The sequence below is a fragment of the Pseudopodoces humilis genome, chromosome 3, assembly GCF_049639895.1.
Source record: "Pseudopodoces humilis isolate 2021_Gansu_Grassland_sample_001 chromosome 3, ASM4963989v1, whole genome shotgun sequence".
NCBI classification, from domain to species: domain Eukaryota; kingdom Metazoa; phylum Chordata; class Aves; order Passeriformes; family Paridae; genus Pseudopodoces; species Pseudopodoces humilis.
In genome coordinates, this window is record NC_142202.1 from 44,406,786 (window position 1) to 44,430,236 (window position 23,451).

General features: G+C 47.6%; 1 protein-coding gene across 2 annotated transcripts in view; it reads left to right on the plus strand.

Annotated features, from left to right (window-relative positions):
* The window catches only part of SLC35F3 (solute carrier family 35 member F3), a 162,423-nt gene extending 140,099 nt beyond the window's left edge, over positions 1-22,324 (plus strand). For both annotated transcript variants that reach the window (XM_005518535.2, XM_014263405.2), the window contains 5 exons: positions 9,377-9,596; positions 15,286-15,411; positions 17,745-17,937; positions 19,514-19,603; positions 20,648-22,324. In XM_005518535.2, the coding sequence (XP_005518592.1) occupies positions 9,377-9,596; positions 15,286-15,411; positions 17,745-17,937; positions 19,514-19,603; positions 20,648-20,892 (874 nt within the window). In that variant the 3' untranslated portion in view covers positions 20,893-22,324. The remainder of the gene's footprint in view (positions 1-9,376; positions 9,597-15,285; positions 15,412-17,744; positions 17,938-19,513; positions 19,604-20,647) is intronic.
* The last annotated feature ends 1,127 nt before the right edge of the window (positions 22,325-23,451 follow it).

Below are 23,451 nucleotides of genomic sequence, written 5' to 3' on the forward strand. Positions count from 1 at the left end.
GTCTCCCTGACAATCCACAAGCATAAAGGTGCAAATGAAATATGTGTGTGAGGGTATATATATGTGTTTCAGTAACAGCTGTCTCAGGGTGTTCACATAGCCAATTTTATCACTGAGATACTTCTCTCCTCTTTGTTTTGCCTCTTGTCTTGTTCTGTCTCCCAAGACACAGCAGCACTGCTCCCCCTCCTATCAGCACTGTACTACTATATCAGCAGAGCACAGAAGCCAAAACAACAACTACTAGAAAAGCACTTTATTCTTGCATACTTTTTCTGTTCTGCCTATGCCAACCACTACAAAAATCCAATTTACAGGAGGCCAGCTGGCCAATTTCTTCTAAAAGTTTCATTCTGACTGTTCCAAAAAGTACTAAGTGGTTCAGGTCACAGCTGAAGAGGACAAGCTGGATATAAATCACATCAGGCCATGCTTAAGATATCCACAAGCAATTGCTGCAGAGTTTCAGAGTCTGCAGGCCTTTCACACCCAGAACATCCACTGACGTCAGTGGAAATTTTGGATGATGATGGAGAGCAGTGATGATGTTGACTCCGGCAGTCAAAGCCTTGAGAGTCTAATGTTTAGGTTTTCTCTGCCTCAGTTTGTATATGCTGTCCCTCACCACACGCCAAATGCCGCACAAATGCTTGACTGCATTTACCTCAACACAGCCCTGGGAAATAACAGCGAGCCTGTACCCTCATACCCCACTGCCAAGGGGGGACAGGCTGGCTGGGGGACTTGTCCAAGCTCACACTGAAAATTTGTGATAAACTGTCACTATGGACCTCAAATTCTGCCTCCTAGTGCCCTTTCCAAGTGCTTTCCCTGGAAGGCTTTCCACGCTTTTCATCTTCTCAGTAAATGAAGTACTGAAGCATTGCATAAAGAGCCTCTCCAGACTGCTGGGACCTGCAGGGAATTGCCTAATCCACTTGGGTTACATTAAAAGTAATGTGGGTTTGTGGTTCAGTGGTTCTTCCAAAAAACAGTTTGATTAACTAACATTTGAAAGGCCAACAGTAGCAAATCCATTCACACTGGGCCATGCAGGACACAGGTGGCTTTGGTGCCAGTGTATCTCCCAAGCGACCCAAAACACAGCCCCTGCTCCTTAGTGCAACACCCACCTACAGTGGGCAAGGAAAAAGGCCCTGAAGCAGATGTTCTGACAGCTGGGATGCCCTTCCCCAGAGCTGGGCTGTGTCCCCCCAGCTGGGCCCAGGTGGCTGAGGAGGCTGGCGATGCTGAGGAGCTGTGCTGCTGTGTTGCTCTCTGTCTGGGAGAAGCTGCACCTGCAGAGGTGAGAGGCCTTCCCTTCAGGCAGGCAGAGCCCCAAGGGGTTTTCTAATTGCAGCTGCAGAGGATAAAAGTGAGGAACAAGAGCCTTTAGGGGAAAGGTCCCTCTGGAGACCCAGCAGCCCCAGGCCACTTCCACGTGACTGGTGCAGTGGGAGATCCTCAGGAAGGTCTGAATTCATCAGCACTAAGTTGCTACAAGCAGTCAGCATCCTGTTTTTGAGGGTGGCAGCAGTCATTAGGTGCATGGTACAAGCAGGAGCATTCCTGCTGGGCTTAGGCCTTAAGGACACCAGCCAGTCTCCTGGGATGAAAATACTTGCAAGCACCTGCAACACCTGGCTATGTCAGCATGCTCCTTGAACTGAGCATTCCTTGTCCTTGTTGCTCCTTGATGAACCCAGGATGAGGAAGAGGTGCAGTCTTTAACTAGCAGTGCAGTCTTTAACTAGCAATGGTCATCTTCAAATTTTATGGCCAGCCATAGTCACTGCACAAATCAGATTTAAAGAATCAATGTGACATTTGCTTTGGGCAAGAAGGCTGTTTTAAGGGAATTACAGAGCCCTGTAATGGATTCCCTATTTCATTCTTGGGCTTCTGTGAACTCTTGAGTAAATGCTGTCTGATGATGTGGCGCTGCTCATTTTCTCAGCTTGCTCCACAGCTCCCTAAGGACTGTCATTAGCTTCCATACAGATCATGAACTGCTTCTCACAGCCTGCCGTGGCTGCCTGTGCCTGGCTGCACAGGGTGCTGTTGGAGCTGGCAGTACTTTGCCTGTACTCCATTCAGGCATGCTCTTCATCCCACCCCACTGTGCAAATGGGTCTGTTCCCTCCAGCTCATCTTCCAACCCCATCTCAGACACGAGCAGGAACTGTCCCTCTGCTTGCATAGTAACCCCCAGGAGCCTTTGGAGCTTTCATTCCCTTCCTTCCCCTTTCAGCTTCAGGCACTGTGGCTGTGGAGGGGAATGTCCAGTGTGAGCACCTCGGGGCCACTGCTCTGCTGGGCTCTAACAAAGATTTGAGGCCAATCCTGAGTGCTACACCAGATCAAGTCAAGGGTTGCATTTCTCCTGGGCTAAGAAAAAAAGGTGCTCCTCAAAGCAGTCTTTGAGTGTAACTAAAAAGCTCATTTTTGTGTTCAAGTGTGATGCCTGCCTGGTCTGTGGGTGTTTGGAGCTCACACATAGCAACAGTCTTACATTTTATTTGTATAATGCCAGTTGTCTAGAAGAGCATAAAGTACTTCAGGCTCTGGGTACCTCTGGGGTGTAAAGGCAAAAAACGTTGGATAATTCATGATAATTTCAGATGCATGACTGCTGAAGGTATCTTGTCACGTTAAAAGCTTCTTGCCAGGAATACTTGCTGGATTTTCTGAAATGTGGTTCGGTCTTGTTCTTTTAAACTTTTTTTTTATTTATATGTTAGTTTAAACAGTCTCTCATTAAGGTTTCTGAGTCTGTTCTAAGACTTGTCTTGAAAATATGTATTCAGGTGGTTTGTAAGATTTGTATTATTTGCTTCTTTTGGAGCCATTCTGGTGTATTATGTAAATCCATAGCTAAGCATTTCCTGGGACCATTTATTGTGCAAACGTCTAGGATGGCACGTGCACAGAGCTGAGCAAAACCAATTGCTTCTGTCTCTCTAGTTCAGAGAAGGTCAGTCTGTGGATTTCTTATTTCATCTATTTTTGGTTTAATTTAAGAGAAAACAATTTTCTCATTCCATTACCTATTAGAATATATTTTCTGCAAATGAGCTGGAAACTCCCAGAACAGATAAAAGTTTAAAGGCAGAACACCAGCCCCAAACTAAGTGCAGAAACAAGTAATCAAGTCAGTCACAGGCACAGACATTTAAAAGTGGCAGCTGTATGCTTGATTGGCTTCTGTGGTAATTTCTTGCATTTAATAATTGCTTGCAGAAAAATATGCATGTGACAATGGGCATTAAAAAGCCAGTAGAATATTTTAGATAAGCCACCCTTTGCATCTGTCTCTGGAAACCAGTGCTGTCACTCTAGGGCTGCAGTGCCACGATTCCCATTAGGAAGGGTACAACGAGAGACTGAAGGGCTAGGGTTTGCCCTAGTTCACTCCCCAGCATGGACAGACTGGACTGGATAAGTACAGACATCTCTGAGGAGCAACAGGTCTGTGGCCACGGGCTGCAGCGTTCCTCAAAGGCACTGCAGACAGCAGGGCAAGGCACACCAGCACACCCAGGACAAGTCTCAGACCTCTGACCCATGGAAACTGAGGAGAAGCTTGTGCCCTCCCAGCACCTGGAAGCAGTTTTCCTGAGGAAAGCTTCAGGCAGGGGTATACAGGTTTTGTTGTAGGAGCCTCAGAGCAGCGGGGCAATAAAAGCCATGGCAGGAGTCCTGGGCATCTCTCTGCAAAGTGCTGAGGCTAGCGGGTTTATTCACAGCATTTTATGATCTGGGACACACCACAGGAGCCTCTGTGCAACTGTTCTGCTGGCATGTGAACCTGTGGTGACTCAGGAAAAAGGCACTCAGGGACTGTCTTGATAAGTAACAGGAGCTGGCTATAAAATAAACATGCAGGAAAAGCAAATCCCCATATCTCTGAAGGTGCAATCAACAGGCAGCCCTCATCCTGCCACTTTAAAGCACCCAGAGACTTTGCTTCTCTGTGCCCCAGCTGGCACATCTGTAAAATGGGTTTCATTACCTCACCCTTTTCTTGCACTGCTTTGAAATCCACCCACCTGAGCAGCCAATTTTGTCATGGCTACCTTTTGGGTCAGTGCTGGCTCAAAGAGGAAGGAAGCAACGCTGGAGGCATGATCCTTCTTTCTGCAAAACACATCTTTACTTTCCTGGACACCATTCTTGAAGAACATATCGAGTTAACTTGCATTTTTTTATCTGTACAGCAGTCATACTTACCTCCACTTGTGAGCTTAATGCATGAGAGATGCTGTGGTCCTAACAGGATGAATTACAAAAAACTTCCTTGTGGGTTTTTTTCACTGGGAAAAATTAGGCTTGAGTCTAGTTTCCTTCTCTCCTATTACTGTCAACGCATCTTGTCTGTCTGCTTTGCTTTTGCTTAGTACAGCTGGCTTGTGAGTCCTCACAGAAGACATGGCATGACATTTTAGTCCATGTCTTTTTTTTGTACATTGAGCAAAAAATGTAAGACTGTTGCACATCTGCAGATTATTTATCCATGCAGGCCTAATTGGTGCAGGGATTAGCAAAACATGTTTTGCCTGCCAATTTCCAATCAAGAATACAGATTCACTGGCACAGTGGTGGCTTTGCTGTGCTCCAGGGAGGTGATGCTCACTCTGCTGAAAATCAGAAGCAATTTAGCCAAATTCAATTTGCAGGTACAGACCTTGCAAGGTCAAAGTAAGAAGCACAGTCTACAAAGAAATAGTATTACCCTCTAAGAGCAACAGCAGATCCAAATCTGGTTTGGAGGAAGAGGAAGAAGCTCCAGTATGAGCACTGAGAAAATGAAAAAATTCTAGCAAAAATTAACAGTCTGGAAAGGAGAAATAACTGGCTTGTCCAAAGTATTCCCATAGGATGTGTATTACTCCCAGAAATTTTCTACTTTACTGCAAATTTCCCAAAGATGTAATGGCAGTTTCAATGGCTTACAAATCTTTTTGGCATAGGTTTGTTCTGCAGGGAGTATCAAGAGACCAACCCCCTGCCCTGGGACAACACAATGTGTGTACTTTTTCTGGTTCTTGTCTACCTTTCCTCTTCATAGGTGGGATTTTGGTTTTGCAAATAGGGAAAAAAAACCCATTCATTCCAGTGTTGGCAAGCTTTTATAAATTCATTTGCACAAGGTTCAGAGAAGTAGGGAAACATTGTGACAGCGTAGCAATGGTTAAAGACAAAACAGGCAGTGGATGGTGAATAGTGTTAAATATATAATTGTGAAATCAGTGAGGAAAAAGTGGAGCTTTAGTGTCATATTTCATTTGCAAGTTTTATTTAACTGCAACACCTGCTTTCAATATAATTAACTCTTACTTAGCATAGCATTTTGGCACTGATGACTTCTGGTTTCCTTCACTGGGGATGCTTGATTCCAGTGATGGAGTTATTTTGCTAGTATTGTGCTGGAGACTTGCCTAATGGAATAGAGCTAATTTGCCATTTGCTGGGTTAATGAAGACACACACTAAAAAAGTTATGAGGAAGAACAAGATGTAATAGATGAAAGCTAAAGAAACCAGCAAACAATTTAGAGTTAAGACACCAAGAGAAGATTGTTGTGCCTTAGGCTTTTCTGTAGTATCTTTTACCCCAGTTCCTGTAGTACCGTAGCAGCCTTCAGGGTGTCTGAACATGCACATGGCACTTCTAGGTGGAAGCAAACTTCTCTATATTGCTGCTGCAGCAATTAAGCCAGAACGTTTCCCTTCCAGTCTCCTTCCTCTGACATTTCCATTCCAGTCTTACACAGACCTTGGCTGTTGCCTTTGTTAATGCCTTGCATTTATATTTTAAACCAATCGCTGTGATTACAATGGAGCGCCAGCTCATGATGGCAGAATCAAGGAAAATAATGCAGGAAGATTATCTAAAAAAATACAGCATTACACCCTGCAATGCCACAGCTCCTTGCTGTGTGCTGCCATGCTATCTGCACACAGCCTGGCACTTGCAGGAATTTACTCCTCACATAGAGGATTACAGAGATTAAGGGGGAGATCATCTCAGCAGAGGAGCTCTGCAGAGCAGCTTCTCTGCCAAAGAGGAGCTGTGCTCAGCACGACCTGGGGATTCACAGGGCCAGGGTGCACATGAACTTTGCACCAACTTTCCCCTATAGCCTTTCTGGCTGTTGTCCTCACCAAAGTCCCACTGTTCCATGGGCAAAGCATGGTGTTCCCAGCAAGGTAAAAAATGTATAATCAAGAGAGCACCAAAGCAGCTTTCAGGCTGAGGAGGCAGGTGGGAGCAGCAGGTGCAAGGATTTCTGGTAATGTGAGCAGGAATAGGTTTGGTCAGTCTAAGATGACAATTTCTTTTTTAACACAGTGTGGGGGTTAACATAGTGGATGTCCCCATGTCTGTGCTGGGCCCAGAAATAAGTGGACAGCAGGAACATCTGTGTTCAAAAGTTCTGACAAAATATTTTAGATTAAGGTCGTTTTTTCTGGAGCCATCCCTGACTGTTTTGAGTTTACAGCATAGGTTATACCACAGTCCTGTCTTGCTTCCCATAACTTTTTATCCACAGTTACTCACTGAAAACTCTTCATCAAATGCTTCCTGGTATAGCTTCACAAGCTGTGCTATGGCACCAAGGGAAAACCAGTTTTCCCAGTAAGCAGTGGCAAACCGGGGAGGCAGTTAATTGTGAGAGTATTATTTATAATACTCTCTATATACTCTCTATAATACATATTTATTGTATGGCACATAGACGAAATACGCTACATTCTCCCAGATGCTCCTCATACTTCAGTGAGGATACCAGGTCCAAGGCAGCCATCTAACCCATCTACAGGAGTGCCCCTGTTCGGAACAACAGGGCTCACTGTGGATGTGGGTGCATGGCTGGCAGCACCCCCCACAGCCCTAGGAGTCCCCGGGGAGAAGCTTCCTTACAGCTCTGTGCTGGAGAAGGAAATCCCTGCCATAAGGAGGTCTCCTTTGACAGCTGGAGCCAGCCTACGAAGAGTAATTCACTCTTGGTGAAGCCAGACAAAATAGCTAAAAGGAAACATTGTATAGGGCAGAGAGACACTCCCAAAGTGAGCATTGAAGCTCAGGGTCATGATCCATGTCAGGGCAAGGCTGTCCTTTGGGGCAGCATGGCACTACACTGGATGCTTCAGGGATCCAGGCTGTGGTATCATAGGAATCCAGTGGTATTTACTAAAGAAGAATCAGGCCCACAAGACAGTAGAAGCACACATTTTTACTGTATACGAAATAGTGATAGCCAGTTCTATATGTGGGGAACAGATTTTTGGCAGGAGGAATTTTTTTTCCCCAGGATGAATCCCAACATAAATTCCATTTTTGTCCTTTCATTTGAGTACAGCCTTCCTGTTCCTCTCATACTAATCTTGCTTCACATCATTTAATTTAAACTGTGCCTGTGTTTTTTGTTTTCAGAGCATGAGGCTGACTGTCTATGACACTCTGGCCATGGAACCCTCCATGGTGTTTTAGGAAGAAGGTTTAAGCCTCTAATGAAGTTTTGGACTGGCTTTTTCAGTGTGTCTCTGCTTCCTTTTGCACTCCCTGTGTCCCCTGTGGCAAGTGGCTGGTACAGTCACTGCCCTGACATCTGCTGTACATCATAGGATGTGCAGGACTGAAGGGCAGACCTGAAGTGGGTAGAGCGTTTGTGGAAGGGGAGAATGGATCAGAGCCACATGCTGAGCACAGGCAGCATCTGTCAGGGTCGTGAGCATCCCTGAACAGCCCAGCACGGCCCCAGCACGGGGGAAGTTGGGCTGTGGTTTGTAGTGCAGATGGGCAGCTCTTCTACTGATTCAGAGAGGCAGGGAACAGGTTTGGCAGGGAACAGGCTGCTGCCAGCAGGCAATTTTGCAGAGGACAAGGGACACTGAGCAACACAATGCAGAACCTGCAGCTCAAATTGAAGTGTCCATGTACAGCAGCCAAAGTACAGGGTCATCACATCCAGAGATGGGCAAGTTCTGCATATGATTTGATACAAGGGACTGGCAAGCAACAAAATCCAGTAAACACAAAAAATGTGTTTCCTCTACCTTGCAGTCTTGCACCTGCTGTAGCAGAGGGGCTGCAGGTTGATGTAGACTTGTGGATACGGAGATCTGATGAGGCTCAAAGAATGGATGGGGTTTTTTTGGGTATTCATTTGGTACAGCCCTGTCTTCTGGGAAAGTGGATCAAAAAAATGCTTTCATCAGTGTCCAAATAATGATCTTTACATGCCCAGTCTCAGGAAACAAACAGCTTGAAATTCATGACAGCAGTGAAAACCTGTTCCTCCATCATTGTCAGCAGGAAATTTAATTCTGTTCAGGTTTTGTCAAAACACCCCAATAAAGTGCTTCAGGGCTCCGGGGAGTTTGCAGGTTTGAAAGTGAGCAATGGCACTGCAGGCCAGGGCACTGTGCTGGCTGCCCCACACACACCTTGCAGGCTGCTGGCCACAGCCCCAGCCCCGCAGGCTGATTCATTCCTTCTTTGTGTTCCTGATTTTCCACGCAGCTGGCAGCTTCCAGCTCTGCTGCCTGGCAGGCACAGGCTGCAGGCAGGTTTCCCCCCATGCCAGTCCTGCCAGCAGGGCCAGGCTGTACACCATCAGCTCCTGTGTCCTGTTGTCCACTGCTGCCTTCGGGACACAAACAAACTGCTGATGCTTCTGCTCTTTGCACCAGGGCTGAACCTGCTCAGGGATTCACAGCATCCCCAGCCTGGACTGCACACATGAGCTCCTGACTCCCCACTGCTGCTCCAGCCTGTTCCCAGGTGCTACCATGTTCTCACCTCAAGGGGAGAAGGCAGCTGCCTGCTGCCCCCTCCTGCTCCTGCCCTGATGTTGTTGGAGATCTGAGCCAGATCCCACCCCTTGTGTGGAAAAGCCCCAGACCGGGCTCCTGCAAGGCTTCTCCCAAGCCCCACATAGCAGATCAGATGGGCACCAGCTTCCCATGGCTTCAGCAGGAGCGGGGAGCTAGGGGCTTTGCTGCCAACCCTGGGCCCTCAGCATCCTGGTGCCCACAGGGGTGAAGGGAGGAGGATGGCCCCACCCTGCTTTGCCCCACAAAATGTTCACTGTGAAGGGACTGGCGGAAAGAGTGAGATTTCACCTCCTGTCATCACCTCTCCCTTTGCTCTTTCTTTGCAGCCCCCTCCCATGTTTGCAGCCCCTGCCTGTTTGTACCCTGTGCAGGTGCTGGCTGTTGCAGCAGAAGCTGAAACTTGTTTTTTTTCTCCTCTTTAAGGTGTGTGCCTCTCTTTCCCCAAAGGAAAAGAAGAGGAGCAAAAAAAAGCCATATATTTGCTGCAGACTGTGACTGGCTTATGTAATAACACTGCCTTTCTCTCCTTGTTTTAGGGAGTGCTGCCGATTTTTTGGAGACAATGGCTTGACTTTGAAGGTGTTTTTTACCAAGGCAGCACCCTTTGGTGTTCTTTGGACACTCACAAACTACCTTTACTTACATGCAATAAAGAAAATAAACACTACGGATGTCTCCGTGTTGTTCTGCTGCAACAAAGCTTTTGTGTTCTTGCTTTCATGGATCGTTCTGAGGGACAGGTTCATGGGAGTGAGGGTAAGTGACTCCTTATCTCTGTCTCCCCTCTTCCCCCTCACCCTTGTGTCTTTCCTTTACCCCTTGCCTCCTGCCAGCTGGGTCAAGCAGCAGCCATGCAGACGGCTGCAGGGGCACAGAAGTCCTTGTGGAGCAGGGATGCATCTTTCCCTGCAGCCTTCCCAGGTGCCTGTGAGCTCCTGGAGCCCCTGGCTCCAATGCTTCTGTGCATATTCCATCAGGAAAGAGGTAACTTGCTCCAGAGTGTGGCACAAGGATATATGTGCTGTCCCCGTGCTGCTGTGGAGGTGTGTCAGCCCTTGCCAGTGCCTTCCAAGTGATGATTCCTAGGCTAACACCAGGCCTGGTTGTTTTTAACTGCACTTTCTCACAAGGCCTGGCTACACACTTCTGGTCCCATCCTGGGAATTTAACAGTGATTTAATAATCACTTTTCTACGTGTGACAGCAGGCTTGCAGGGTGGGACAGTTATCTTTTGCAGGTGTCAGGTAGCAGCAGCTGTGGACAGGAGAGGAGAGCTGGGCTGCCCTCGCCCACCTGTGGCCGAAACGTGTGTCTGCCTGTGTCACTGATGGAAGATCGTGAAAGATGTGGAAGATGTCCACAGGGACTTGAATTTGGCCAGCAGCTGTAGGCTGCTCTTCTGGTGGCACCCCAAATGTTTGCTTACACCTTTAGTTCTGCATCCCACGCAAATGCCGCTGCAGCAGCAGCAACAGAGCCACGTGCAGGGGGTTCATCACCCCTCAGCTCCCTGCTGACCCTGCTGCCATTCTAGCAGCCCTCAGCATATTTTTGGCAGCAGTGTGTGGGTGGGTAACCCACCAGCCTGGGGCCAAGGAGCTCCTGCCAGGGCCAGGATCAACCACAAGGAAAAGGCACCAGTGGGTCCCTCCTTCCTTGCTTCACCAATTAATATTAATTAATAATCAAGATCAACAGCAATAACTGTAATTATTCCTGTTTCCTGCCCACTAGAGGAGCTCCCCGCTCGGGCTGGTAGTGCTAAGAGGTTGTTGCTTGGAGCAGCTGAGAGTTAACTTTTCAGGAAGTATTTCTCTCTGGCAGGAGAATTTGGCAGGAGAGTTTGGCCAGCCTTTCCGTGGTGGCAGCCAAGAGGCTGCTCAGGGGATGGTTGCAAAATGTACCTGCCAAAAGCTCGGTGTGGCCAGCTGGTGTCTGCCCACCCCTCTGCCCAAGTAGCCCTACCCTAAAAACAAACTAACAGTGGTTTTTGAGAGCAAAAGCAAGGATATCCTGAAATGATCCTGGAAGTCTCATTGTTATCAAAGCTGGATGTGCTGGCCATTTAGATAAATGAAAATAAAAAAAGGTCTTTTTGTGTCTTCATCTCTCTTGTGGCACTGTCAGCTGTAGCACTGGTGGGACACCAGGAGAGATGGTGTATGGAGGGGTGACCACTGCAGTCTGCACCTACAGCTTGCTGCTCAGTCTGAATGTGCCATCTCTCACCCTGGAATATGGCTGTGGCATGGAGGGATAGAATCCAACCTGTGTGTGTAGGGATACCCACATGGGCGCATGCATGCTGGAGTAGAGGTGCTCCTTGGGCTCTCCTGAGTGCATGGCCATGATGGAAGAGCACATCCATGCTGGTCAGGGACTTTCCAGCAGCTTCTTGGGCAGGTTGCCTTATGCCATGGCAGGGGACATGCACTGGGGGATGAATCCTGTTCTGTACGCCTCCCTTCTCCAAGGGGCAGAAGGAGTGGAAGGAGCAGAGAAGCAGACCCAAGTGGTGGTCCCAGCCATGTCCAGCTGTCTTCTATTTCCTATCTGCACTACTTTGGGAAAGCAGCAATGAAGGAGAGAAGCAGAACAGGGACCAGGGCAGTGTTGGCTGTGTGATACTCCTGCCATGTGTTCCAGCCTCTCCTTGTGGAACCTGGCATTGTGATATTTTGGCAGGGGGGCTTCCCGAGAAGGATCAAGCTGTCTCCTGAATCCAAGAAGGAACACAGCTGTCTCCTTCCCAGGCCAGCAACAAACCTGGGTGCAGGGAGAAGGGGTTTGCAGACAGACTGGGCTATTTGCTCTTAAACAGTTGTGGCATCCTGACCTGTGGCAATATGAGAATGAGGAGGCACTTGTCCTTAGGGATTGGAAGGGCACATGGCTGCACAGCAGTTCTACCACCCAGCTTTGTGTTGCATAGTGGGAGTGCCAGGGCACTCCTGTCCACAAAGGACATGGAGTCTTAGGAGAGAATCCTTTTCTTCCCTCTCTCCTCTCCTTTCTGAACAGCCCATGTGAAAAGCAGTAGGCAGAAAGAGTTTTGCTTCTGGGGATAGCCTCAGGATGACACCTATACACTGCCTTCTTCCTGGGACTGGCAACCAGGAGGAAAGACAGCTGCTGGGGCTTTGCTGGGAGTGACAGCATTTTCACCACACAGCCTGGCCCCAAAGCATGTGATCCCTCAGGGCCACCCTCTGTCAGAGCTGCTGACCCTCTTGAAAGCACCCTTTGAGAGGGTACTGGCAGATAAGGCTGCAAGGGAGTGCCTTCCCATGCTCCTGCTCCACTCCCACACCAGTGTAGCAGGATGGATAGTGCCACAGCAAAGCTCTGACTGCACAGTTGGGTGTCCCTGTTCATGCCCACTGACAGAGGCAAGGTGAGAAAGGCTCAGTGGGGTTGAAGCAAGTACAAGTACCCTATTTGACCTTCAGAAGTGCAACTACTAGCTCGATAAGCACATCAATCACAATTTGGTTGGAGTTTAAATGTAAGGGCAAGCTACAAGTTCCCATCTTTGTAATTCAGGTACTTTTAAGTGTTGTCATCTCCCCTAATGAAGTTGAGCTTTTCCCCCTTGCCCTTCATTGTGCCCAGAGAACGACTGACTGGGCTGTGAACTGTCAAAGACACATAATGAAGCTGTGAGTGTCTGTACCAGTGCCTCTGCAAACCCTGCAGTGCTGTGACATCTGTGGGCACTGTGGTGTGTGAGCAGCCTGTCACCACCACTAACAATGTGCTTGATAGAAAGGCTGAAAGGCTTTCAGAGTAGGTGTATGTGACACCCCTGGCAGGTCAACAGGAGACTGCAAAGTGACGCCAAGACTCGTCTGACACTGGTGACGTGCTTGATGGAATAGGCAAGGACCTCTGCCCCAGCAGAACTGTTTGCAGACTGCATTTATTTGCTTCAATCTTTGACTTTGGTGTTTCCCTCCACGGTATGGTGAATAAAACAGCTCAGGATCAAAATGAGCCATCACCTGCAAGTGCTTCCTATGTACACAACATATAGACAAGCACATCTGCCTGTGGGACTTGGAAATACATAACCTATCAGATCTCAAACTGTAGAGGCATGGAAGGTGCTCTGAAGCTGATCAGCTCCTGATGTTAAAAGCAAAGCTGGAGACTTTTCATTCTGCAGTTCATGCATGCACCCCTCAAGTTTCCAGTGCAGAGGCATTACAGCTGCCTGTGGGGGTTGAGGCAGGCTCCCTCCACTGATGCACCTGTAGGTGCCAGCTGGATGGTACAGCCTGAAATGTGTTTGAGGTCCTCAACCCTCCAGTGAAGGCTGGACAAGCCCCTCCATGGTGAAGGAGGACAGCCACAACTGGAGCAGCTGCTAGAGGAAATGCTGCATCTTCCACTCTTTGTCAACTCATCTGTAGCACAGGTGATGTTGAAGGAAGGTATGGAGTTGCCATCTTTCAGCTAAGCCTGAGCCATGGACCTTGCAGCTCTCTAAGAGCCATAGTGAGTCAGAGCAGAGGTGCCTCTGCCCCAGAAGCCTCCCTGCAGCAGCTGCCTGTAGTGGACACCTAGAAAAATCTAAATAGGAAAAGCCTGTAATGATATTTCCTCATGAGACTTTCCAGCCTCCAACAATTTGAGGCTCAAGGACTTCCTGAGATGGAAGCAGTGTTTCTATAGCTAATAGTCATTGACTGAATTTTTTTCTTCCATGAATTTATCTTTGTAAGCTTTTCACATCCACAGGGTGCAACTGCAAAGCTTTCCTTCACTTAATTATGTGTTGGGTGAAAGCAAATTTCTTCTTCCTTTTTCTGCACCTGCCTTATGCTTGTCTCATTCAATGACCTTTTTTCTTGTGCCTCTGAAGCCACACAGAGTGTCAGGATTTTTATTTGACAAGCATCAGCACACTGGTGAGAGAACTGCTCCACACTGCTGTAGAGCCTTGCAGGGAGGGGTTCTCTCCTTGCCTTTAAAAGAAGTCTGTCCTGGACCAATGGGCCCAGTTACACCACCAGAAAACTTCACTTTAGACGTGATGTCCCACAGCTGTGCATGTAGAGACCAAATGCCAACAGGGCTGAAAGCCAAGATGCTGTATCTGAACCTCTCCAAATCTAAAGTGTGTATACCCAGCCTTTGCGGGCTGTACTGGGCTCCACCCTGTTCAAGTCAGAAATCAGCATTCTGCCTTTATGCCACCCTGCTATTATACAGCAACCCCTGTGGAGAAATTGATAAGGTTTTGTTTGCAAAACGAGGCCATTTTTGTGTTATGTGAGATTGAAGGCGTTGATGTCAGCGTGCGGGAAAGATGTGCTGGATGATTGTCTGGTTTCTGGGTGTCCCCTGGCACCAGCCCCGCTCAGCCCAGGGAAGAGGCTACTGGTGCTGCTGGGGTTGGGACCTGCAGAGGTAAAGAGGCTAGCCCACCACATCTTGCTGATCAGGCAGCAGCAGAGCTTGACACACAGACTTTCCCCCCTGCATCTTCACAGCAGCTCCGGTATCTCTGGTGGGAAGCAGGTAAGGTGAGAGGAAGCCCATGGATGTGTAGGCAGCTGCAGCCTGTGGATGGGGCTTAAAACCCCAGTGTGGTCCTGGGAGAGGGGGCAGTTGGCTGACACTTACCCATCTGTGGATCAAAATAAACTAATATCACAGTCATCTGGGAGGTATCACCGTGACTGCGCAGCCAAAAGGCATGTGGTGTAAGCAAGGCATCCCTCACAGCCGTGCAGAACAAGGAAGCATGAGGATACAAAAAAGCCCTATTCACCCCAGAATGAACACCCTGAGAGGCTGAAGGTACCTGGCAGGACAATCCCAGAGAAGCCAGGGGTTTCTTGCTGACCCCGGCAAATCTGGGCAGCACATCCCCTACCTTTGTGAATGCTCCCTGTTTGGGAGACACCCCTCAGGCATTGCAGCGTGTGTAGCTGGCTGAACAAACCCTCCTCCTACTCTTTGCAATGACTCGTCTAGACTGGAAAGTAGTTTCATGAATTTTATTCCCCTGTTTATTTCTATAACCTTTTTCCTCCGAAACTTCAACGGGACTCGAAGCCTTTTCTGCAAGCTCCAGGGAATTATTACTTGTGTATTATTGTCACACACAGGCTGCAGGGACCCAGTGATGGGGAAGCTCGGTGACAGAGATTAAATCCCCACTTCAGCTCAGTCAGAGGCCCTGAGCCCTGCAGTCTGGCCTGTTGCACACACCCAAAGCAGCCACTCCTTTGCAGCTCTGCCTGCAGCTTCCCTGCAGCCAGGGAAACCACGAGGGCAGGCAGCATCTGCTCCCTGGGTATTGGCTCAGGCTTGCTACTATTTTCTACATAAGCAGACGATGCAGAAGTACTGTGCTTGCATGTAAATCTGCCTGCCTCCCTCTCCACCGTGGGGGTTGTCTAGTAACACTTCCTTGCTTTCTTTGTCTCCAACCAGATCGTGGCTGCTATATTTGCTATTGCAGGGATAGTTATGATGACGTACGCCGATGGGTTTCACAGCCACTCCGTTATTGGGATAGCCCTGGTGGTGGGCTCTGCCTCAATGTCTGCTCTCTACAAGGTAAGAACACCCGGCTCTTTTCCCCCCAGAAGGATGCCTGTCACCCTCATCACTCACTTTGGCTGTTCTTGTCTTACTTGCAAACCTCTGTGCAGTTCAGTGCCATGTGCCCTTGTTTGAGAGCTGTGCCACAAACACACTGGTTCTGCAGCACTGCATTCAGGTGTTCACTTGCTTTGATGTCTGCTCTCAGGATAAAAACTCCTGTTTCCTTGGAATAGTCTCCTCCAGTGCTCCTCAGCCAGGGGGATGATTTAGAGATATTCCACCTTCCTGAAAAATGAGGTGGATTTTCCACATATTCTGGATTTAAGCACTCATTCTGGAAGTACCCTGCAGAGATTTAGCTTATTCAAGTCACTTTGTTACCTCACTTTGCCAGTCCTCCTTCAGTGGCATATGTAGCCTGTGTTGGGCTTAAAGCATTGCTCATCATGAATGCAATCACATCCTTAAAATGCAAAGCACATGCCTATGAATCAAGAGCTCATCCTGAGCAGCTGGGTAAGCTGCACTACGTGTAAGATGCAGCCTTCTCTGCTGAGCAGAGCCATTTCACTCAGCCTGAGACACTTCTGGGCACTTGCTGCCCACAGTGCTCAGAGTCACAGTCCACAGTGAGGAATAAGCATTTGTAGAGAGTGGTTTGCCCACCTTGGCTCAGATGTGTAGATTAGGAGATGTAGACAGCTTCATCTGGTCTAATGAATTGCACTGTAGCAGTCATACAAGAGGAATTGGCCAGGAGAGCCCTGCAGCCCTAACACCAGCAGTCCAGGGAAACTTGCCAAACTGAGAAGCATCCGCCTGTGCCCTTCAGCACAACGCTGCGATGCTTTCTGCTCACTTTTTCAGCTGATATCTTACATTAGGAAGGTCATGAAATTCCATGCAGCTCATTCCTCTAACAGCATTTTCTTGCAGGACCAGAGACATGGCCCACCAAACCAGAGAAAAGGAAAGAGCCAGAGCCTAGCTGTGTTCCCTTCCTGTGACACTGCTGCTCTTTCTGGGAACGGGAGTGTCAGGGCTGCTCCAGCAGAGCCCGTGCACAGGAGGGTGGTGGTGGCAGTGCCAGCAGGGTGTTACTCTGCAGTGTGCTCTGCATGCTAGCACAGATGAAGCTCTGCAGCATGTTGTGCAACACATTCCACTGCTGCTGCCACCCTGCTCTTGCTCTCCACGGTCTGGCTCAGTGTCCGTGAGCTGCCAAAGGGGCAGGCAGATCTGCAGGCAGACAGATCTCACCATGTGCAGCAGAGCCACTGCCTATCTGGGGTAGGAGGACAGGTCGAGGTGGCCCTGCTGGGGGCAGCGCAACACGCTGGCCTCAGGTGGCAAATGAGGAGTAAGTGGCTTTTGGGACATTTTGCTCCACATTGCAGAGCAGCAACACTGCTGCACTGGGCACGGCTGTGGGATGGTGGGAGTGGGCAGAGCCCTGCCAGCACGGCAGCCCTGCAGACTTGCCCGCTCTGTGTAGGCAAAGGAGAGAACTGACACTGGTGATGGGGACTGCCAGTGCAGCACAAACCACTAAGTCACACTGGCTGGTCTATTCTGCAGAGGAAAACTGTTCCCAGACTGTGGTATCCAACAGAATCTCCGCAGCTGTGGTGAAAACCGATGCAGACTCCAGATGAGACCTGTCCACAGGCAGACCCCAGCCACAGATGGGCTGCTCACATCTTTCATTTCTACTGTCCTTTTTTCCTTCTCCCACTAACAAAACGAAGATTTTAAATCCCTCCCCGCAGTCTCATTGCCCGTGCTGTATCTGTGCTCTGGGCTGTGGGGCTGCTGCTCTGCTATCTGCCTCCTGGAGATGGGTTCCCAGGGAGAAGGTGGAAAGAGAGCTAGTCAGCATGGACTGTGCTTGCCTGTCACCACAGCACTGCTCAGGTGGCAGCCATAGGCCTGGACCAGTGATGTCTCATGCAGGGAGACTCTTCATCTAGATTGCTTCATCTCCTCTCCTCCCCTCCCCCTGTCCTGCTCCACAGTCTTCTTAAAGTCAAGTTTTCTGGAGGTGCAGAAAAAAGACTGAAGGGTCTCAGCTAGGGTTGAAGGGTTAGTGACCTTTCCTTTCAGGACACGCACAGACAAAGGTGCTGAATCCCCTTTCTGCCTGGACTCAGTTGGCAGCTGTCCCTACCTGTGCTCCAGGGGGTGCCAGGAGGGTGAAGGCTGGGCCACACAAGCTGCTCACCACAGTTTCATGAGCAGCCATCCCCAGTGTCCAGCAAGCATCACCGCACAGGGGCCAGAACAGAACACCAGCCTTCCAGGGATGTGGTGAAAGAGAGTTAAACCCATGTATTTTCCTCTCTTAGGTTTTATTCAAACTTCTTTTGGGCAGTGCTAAATTTGGAGAAGCTGCCTTATTCCTGTCTGTGTTAGCTGTCTTCAACGTCCTCTTCGTTACCTGTATTCCTGTCATCCTTTATTTTACCAAAGTGGAGTACTGGAGCTCTTTTGACATCATTCCTTGGGGGAACCTCTGCGGATTTTCAATTCTCTTATTGAGTGAGTAGATGGGGGGTGCTCTCACACTGCTTGGGGTGGAGGAGGGTGCCAGAAACTGGCCACTGGTGGAAACTGCAAGCATCTCCCATACTGGAGCTGTTTTCTCTTCTTCTCATTTTAATTATTAGCTTGAGGTATTATGAGAGGGCCCATTCCTAGGAGCAATGTAGACCTCACTTCTGCTGTTATTACCACACCAAAATACTGTGGCTCTCTTTAGAAGGTGCTGTGGGACTAAACTGTAAAGCTTGTCCTAACTCCTACTCATGAACTCTGTGGGACAGAGACAGGTAACACTTGCCCAGGCTGTGATGGAAGCAGCCCTGCTGGGAGGGCAGTGTCTGGGGCTCATCAGCATCCCCACAGCAAGGAGGTTAGGCCAGGCCAGTCAAGGCCAGACTCCAAAGCCTCTGCTGCCTGCAGTAATAGCTCATTCCTACTCCTAAGGAGGAGTAATTGCTACTCCTAAGGAGGAGGAAACTTTTGAAAATGTAGTGTTGCACAGTGATGGAAATTTTGATAGGTGGCAATTCTCTCTTCTGCTGCCACTGCTGTGCCACCAAAGGAGCCCAGTGGGGAGGGGTGCCAACCTAAGTTTTAAAGGTTATCAGAAACATGATACTGTTCATTTGTTCATTGTTAGACTAGATGTGTTGACTTGCTGCTGCAGTTGGTCCCTAAACTGGATGATGGAATCCCCTCTCCTAAAACATTAATTTCTACTGGAAATAGCTCTTCTCTACCCCTGTCTTGAGTCCCAGCTTCTTTTACCCAGAACAATCACAACTCCAGAAGTACCTTAAGTTACTTATCAGTGGACTCAGTGGAAGGAGTCTGTAAGAAAGTGGTGCAGAACTTGGCAAGCAATCCCTGGCATGTGCAATAAATGGGTACTACTGGAAGACAGTCGAAGCCCCAGCTCCCAACAAGCTCAGTATTGGCAAGGCTCTCCCAAGTCTGCTAAAGCTGATCACCTTAAAACAAGGGTGAATTTGATCCAAAGAAATTATTAATTTGTCATGAAAAACCCCACAAACTGCGTATGGTATTACAATGGAGTGATATTATAATCATTCCGTAGTAATGATATTATAATTTCATTGTACTAAATTATATGTAGCAAATTCCTGTCTGGAAGAGGGTTAGATTTACACCATCTTCCACCTGCAACTGGAGGCAGTTTTTCTACAAAAAAGCACCCAGACAGAACCTCCTGTTCAGCTGAAATCTCCCAGATGAAGAGTGTTAAGTCTTTCAACAGGGCCAAGGGGATCACTGGATCAGTGTAAAGAGTGGGAATTACTGCACGTGACACTGAGAGACAGGCTGTACCCAAAACCCACCCTGATCCTGCCACTGGGCTCCAGAGGAATACAGAGTTCCCCAGAAACAGCAATGTCTCAGACAGGTGGACATGCAGCAGGCAGAGCTTTGTCCTCTGATGTCTTCAGGAAAAACAACAGAAGCTGATGTACCCTTTATTTGAACAACAGAGTAATAAAATATACGTATTTCATTTTACATTCTTTCTGCCTAATTTCACTGTAGTAAAAGACATTTTTCTTTCCTTCATCAGCATTCAATATTCTACTAAATTTTGGGATTGCTATTACCTACCCCACCTTGATTTCTCTTGGAATTGTACTGAGTGTCCCAGTGAATGCAGGTAAGATTTTTCTGTCTATTGCATCTTAATGAATATATTAAATCCGTGGCCTTTCAAATACACAGCAGGGATAAAAGAAAATAGATTTATTAAACATGTTTTGCACCTTCTCTCAAAGACTTACATAGATGACACTCATTAAAAATTTATTATTTATGTGTTATATATGTATTGTATAATATTACATGAATATTCATAGTCCCTAAAATTGGTTTTTAAATTACTGTCTGAAGAAGCCTGAATACTGAAAAACAAAGTTGATTTGAAGACATTCATCTCTGGGCTGGAATAAAGCCCCATGGATAAAGCAGAAATCAGTTTTTAATGATTTCTTCAAGGCAGACTTAACACTAAATTCAAACAAATAAAATTGCTTACATTTTAGAGCAGATATGTACTAGTAACTCTGCTTGCTGTGGTAAATAACACTGTGGGTGTTTATCAAGAACACTGGACAATTCAATTTTGGACATGGCCTGGTACATTTCTCTGACAGTTTTTCTGAAGTGTAGTGAAAGCCAAGAGACTGCAGAGTCTGAGAGGGCTGGGCAGGGGAGTGCAGACACAGCCCCAACCTAAAGCAGCTCCTAAAACCCAGCAGGCTCAGCTGGTGCCACGGTGCAGGTGGCAGCTCCCAGCTTTATGCTGACCAAGTGCACACAGAGCTGGGCACTGCTCCCACAGATTTGGCTACCAAAAAGGTGTGATCCTTCCAGAGTGTGTGGATGGCTCAGCCTGGGCAGGGTTTCTTACTTCACAGGGCACTCAGGGTGACAAGAAAAGTTTTCAAGCACGAGCTGCTGTGCAGGGAGGGGAAATGCCCCTTTCTCTGTGTCCCTGCACCTCAGCAGGAGCTCCTGTGCTGTGGACATACCCTGCTGTGTGGTCACCCAGCAGGAAATAGTGTCCTTGCCATCATTGCCTCCATGGCCATGTTCTCCTGCCACAGCCAGCCCTTAGAGCTGGGGAGGTGAGGGGGAGGACAAGGGATACCGTTCTAACGCCATTTCCCATGTAATAACACCTGTTCAATGTCCCACACAGTTGTTGACCACTACACGAGTGAAATTGTCTTCAATAGTGTCCGAGTAATCGCCATCATCATTATTGGCCTGGGCTTCCTCCTGTTGCTCTTGCCAGAGGAATGGGATGTCTGGGTAATAAAGCTCCTCACACGTCTCAAAGTCCGGAAGAAGGAAGAAGTTCCCGAAGGGAATGGAGACATTGCTTCAGGACTGCCTAATAAAAGCCGGAGAACTCGCCCTTCCATGTCATCCTTTGCTCATTAAATACTCTTTTACCAAAACTTTGTGGTTAACGTTACATATGATGACGCAAAGGTCTTTTCTTGGGAAGAAGCACACCTGTCCAACACGGTGTACATACCTGTACAGTTTTGATATGATCACCATCTAAAGCATCGAGTCTTGGCATGTCCAGTTTGCTTGTACTTTTTCCACATCTGATCTTTCACTTAAGTAGTACACTGAAAAAAACTGCAAACCAAGAACCTCTTTTCTCTTTTTAAATGAATGTAATATATAGTCAAAATATATTTGCATAGGTTATTTTAAAGAATGACTTTCATGAAAAGCAGGGCAGACATTTTGTACATTAGGTACTGAATGATGCATTGCACACTGTGATTTAAAAGAAACAAATGCTATGCTACATCACATGTTTATTTTTTGACCAGAGCTGTACTTTGAAAGTTTTCAAGGAGCAAAAAAAAAAAAAAGGGAATCTTTTTGGGGACGGGAAGATGGGGGGAAGAGTGGAAGGAAGATTTAGAAATCACTCTATGTAGGTGGGCGCATGTTGCGCTGCAAACAGGGCAAATTCAAGCGCAAAAAATGCTTGCACTAAAGCATAGAGAGAAAGCAGTCTAGAGCCCAAATCTCCTTATTCTGCATATGACTGTAGTCCACATTTAAAACCATGCAAGAGAAATCCAGTGCCTTCTACAGAACTCGTCTTTATCCACACAGAACCAGGTCCTGCTGCGAGGCACTTGCAAAAGCAGGGCCCAGGTCCGTGGCCCCGAAGGACCCCAAATTCCCACCGACATCAGGACGTGCCTCCCATACACGCCGTGGCTTCTGTGGGAGCGTGGGGCCCAGGGGACTGCAAGTTCGAGCGCAGGAGACCTGGTTCTCTTCTCACTTCACAGGTTTTACCCCTGTGTGGAGCTGCGCTTGATTAATGCCAATGTGAGGAAGGGGAAATCTTGGTCACGTGTGGGACAATCTGACCGAAAATGAGCAAAGGGGCTGGCAAGAGCGTGGTTGCTGATGTACAGTCTGAGAGCATGGACTAAGGGGGTGAATCGCCAGTTGCTTTTACTCCATAATTGTGAGTGTTAAGAGTTAAAAATGTAAGATATTTACATCAAATGTAACACTTTTTATGAAACTTGTAAGCACCAGGATGTTTACTTATGCGATTTTGGTTCGCCATTAAATTTCTATCTGTGATAGATCACATGCTATGTAAAAAGGGGGGGGAAAAAGGTTATAGTTTACTATTTTTGAAGTTTACATTGTTGCATACAAAATTAAAAGTGTTCTTTTGAACTGCTGCCATAGCCTAAGGTTCCTGCTGCCACTGAGGTCCTCTTTGTCTCAGGCAGGGGTGGCATCCACTTCAAAACATTTTAGGCAAATCAACTTCAGATTCCATTATCTGTTTGGCAAAGCTAAATAATAAAAGATTTTAAACTCAGCCTCAGTCAATGCTATCCTTTTCCTTCTCTTGATTGAACTTCTATTGCAGTTCTGCTGTGGGTAGTATTTGGCTGAAGTGATCAGAAGGGAGAGACACGACCACCAAAGCAACCAAGGTTGCATCTCAAGGCACTGCTGGTGCATCTGTGCAAGACAGCAAAGTCTGCTTTACACTGCCTGGACAAATCCATCTAGAGCAATGCTGTTGGGCACCAGTCAGGAAACAGACATCCAGCAGAAGTAGACCAAAGGAAAAACTGATTTGAATGCATCAGTGAGCAGCCATACATGCATATGCTAACAAGTGTTTAGGGCCATGTGTGGGGCATGAATTTGTACATTAATAACCTAGTCCAGTCTGTGTGCTTGTCCCCACCCATACTGCTTGATGACCAGACACTAAAGACTTGTTAACAGAGATTACACCCCTGAATTTTCATATCTGTTTCTTTGGAAAGAGGAGGGTAAAGGCACAGGTACACAGGGTAAAGACAGGAGCACAGGTACAACTCCAATAACTGCATTGAGGGGCACACATAGAGACCTGACCTTCAAAACTCCCAGATTCAAGTTTATTTCATCTTCGGACAAATCATTTTGTCATCCTCGAGGATGTCATCCTCCCCAAGCCTCCTCTCTGAGCAAGGCCAGACAAGAATATATAAGCAGTCCATCCATTTTCAATAGCCCCAGAAAGTGGCACCTTCTGTGATCTCCACATTTCATTCTGTTGTGCGTTTGATGCAGTCTGTACGTATTCAAAAGGCTCCAAATGCCATTTTCAAAACTGCAACTAATGTGTGCTTTTAAACAAAAGGGAAGCAGGTTTTTAAGCATTCAGTATGGATTGGGGGGGAATTTATGCACCAGAATGGATAGCAGCATTAGTAAAACTGTGATCTACCAAATGCAATTAAGTCATTGCTTCTGTTGGCTCATCCTTCCTGAGAACAGGCTAAACACATGCAAGGACTGGATTTCAAACACCACTTCATGAACCATCTCTCTTCTGAGTGGGAACTGTGCAAATTAGATTTACCTGTGTGAAGCAATTCTGAGCTAGCCATATTAACCAGATGAAATGAACTACATTTCTTCAGGCAACACCTTGCCCTAAGCATAAGC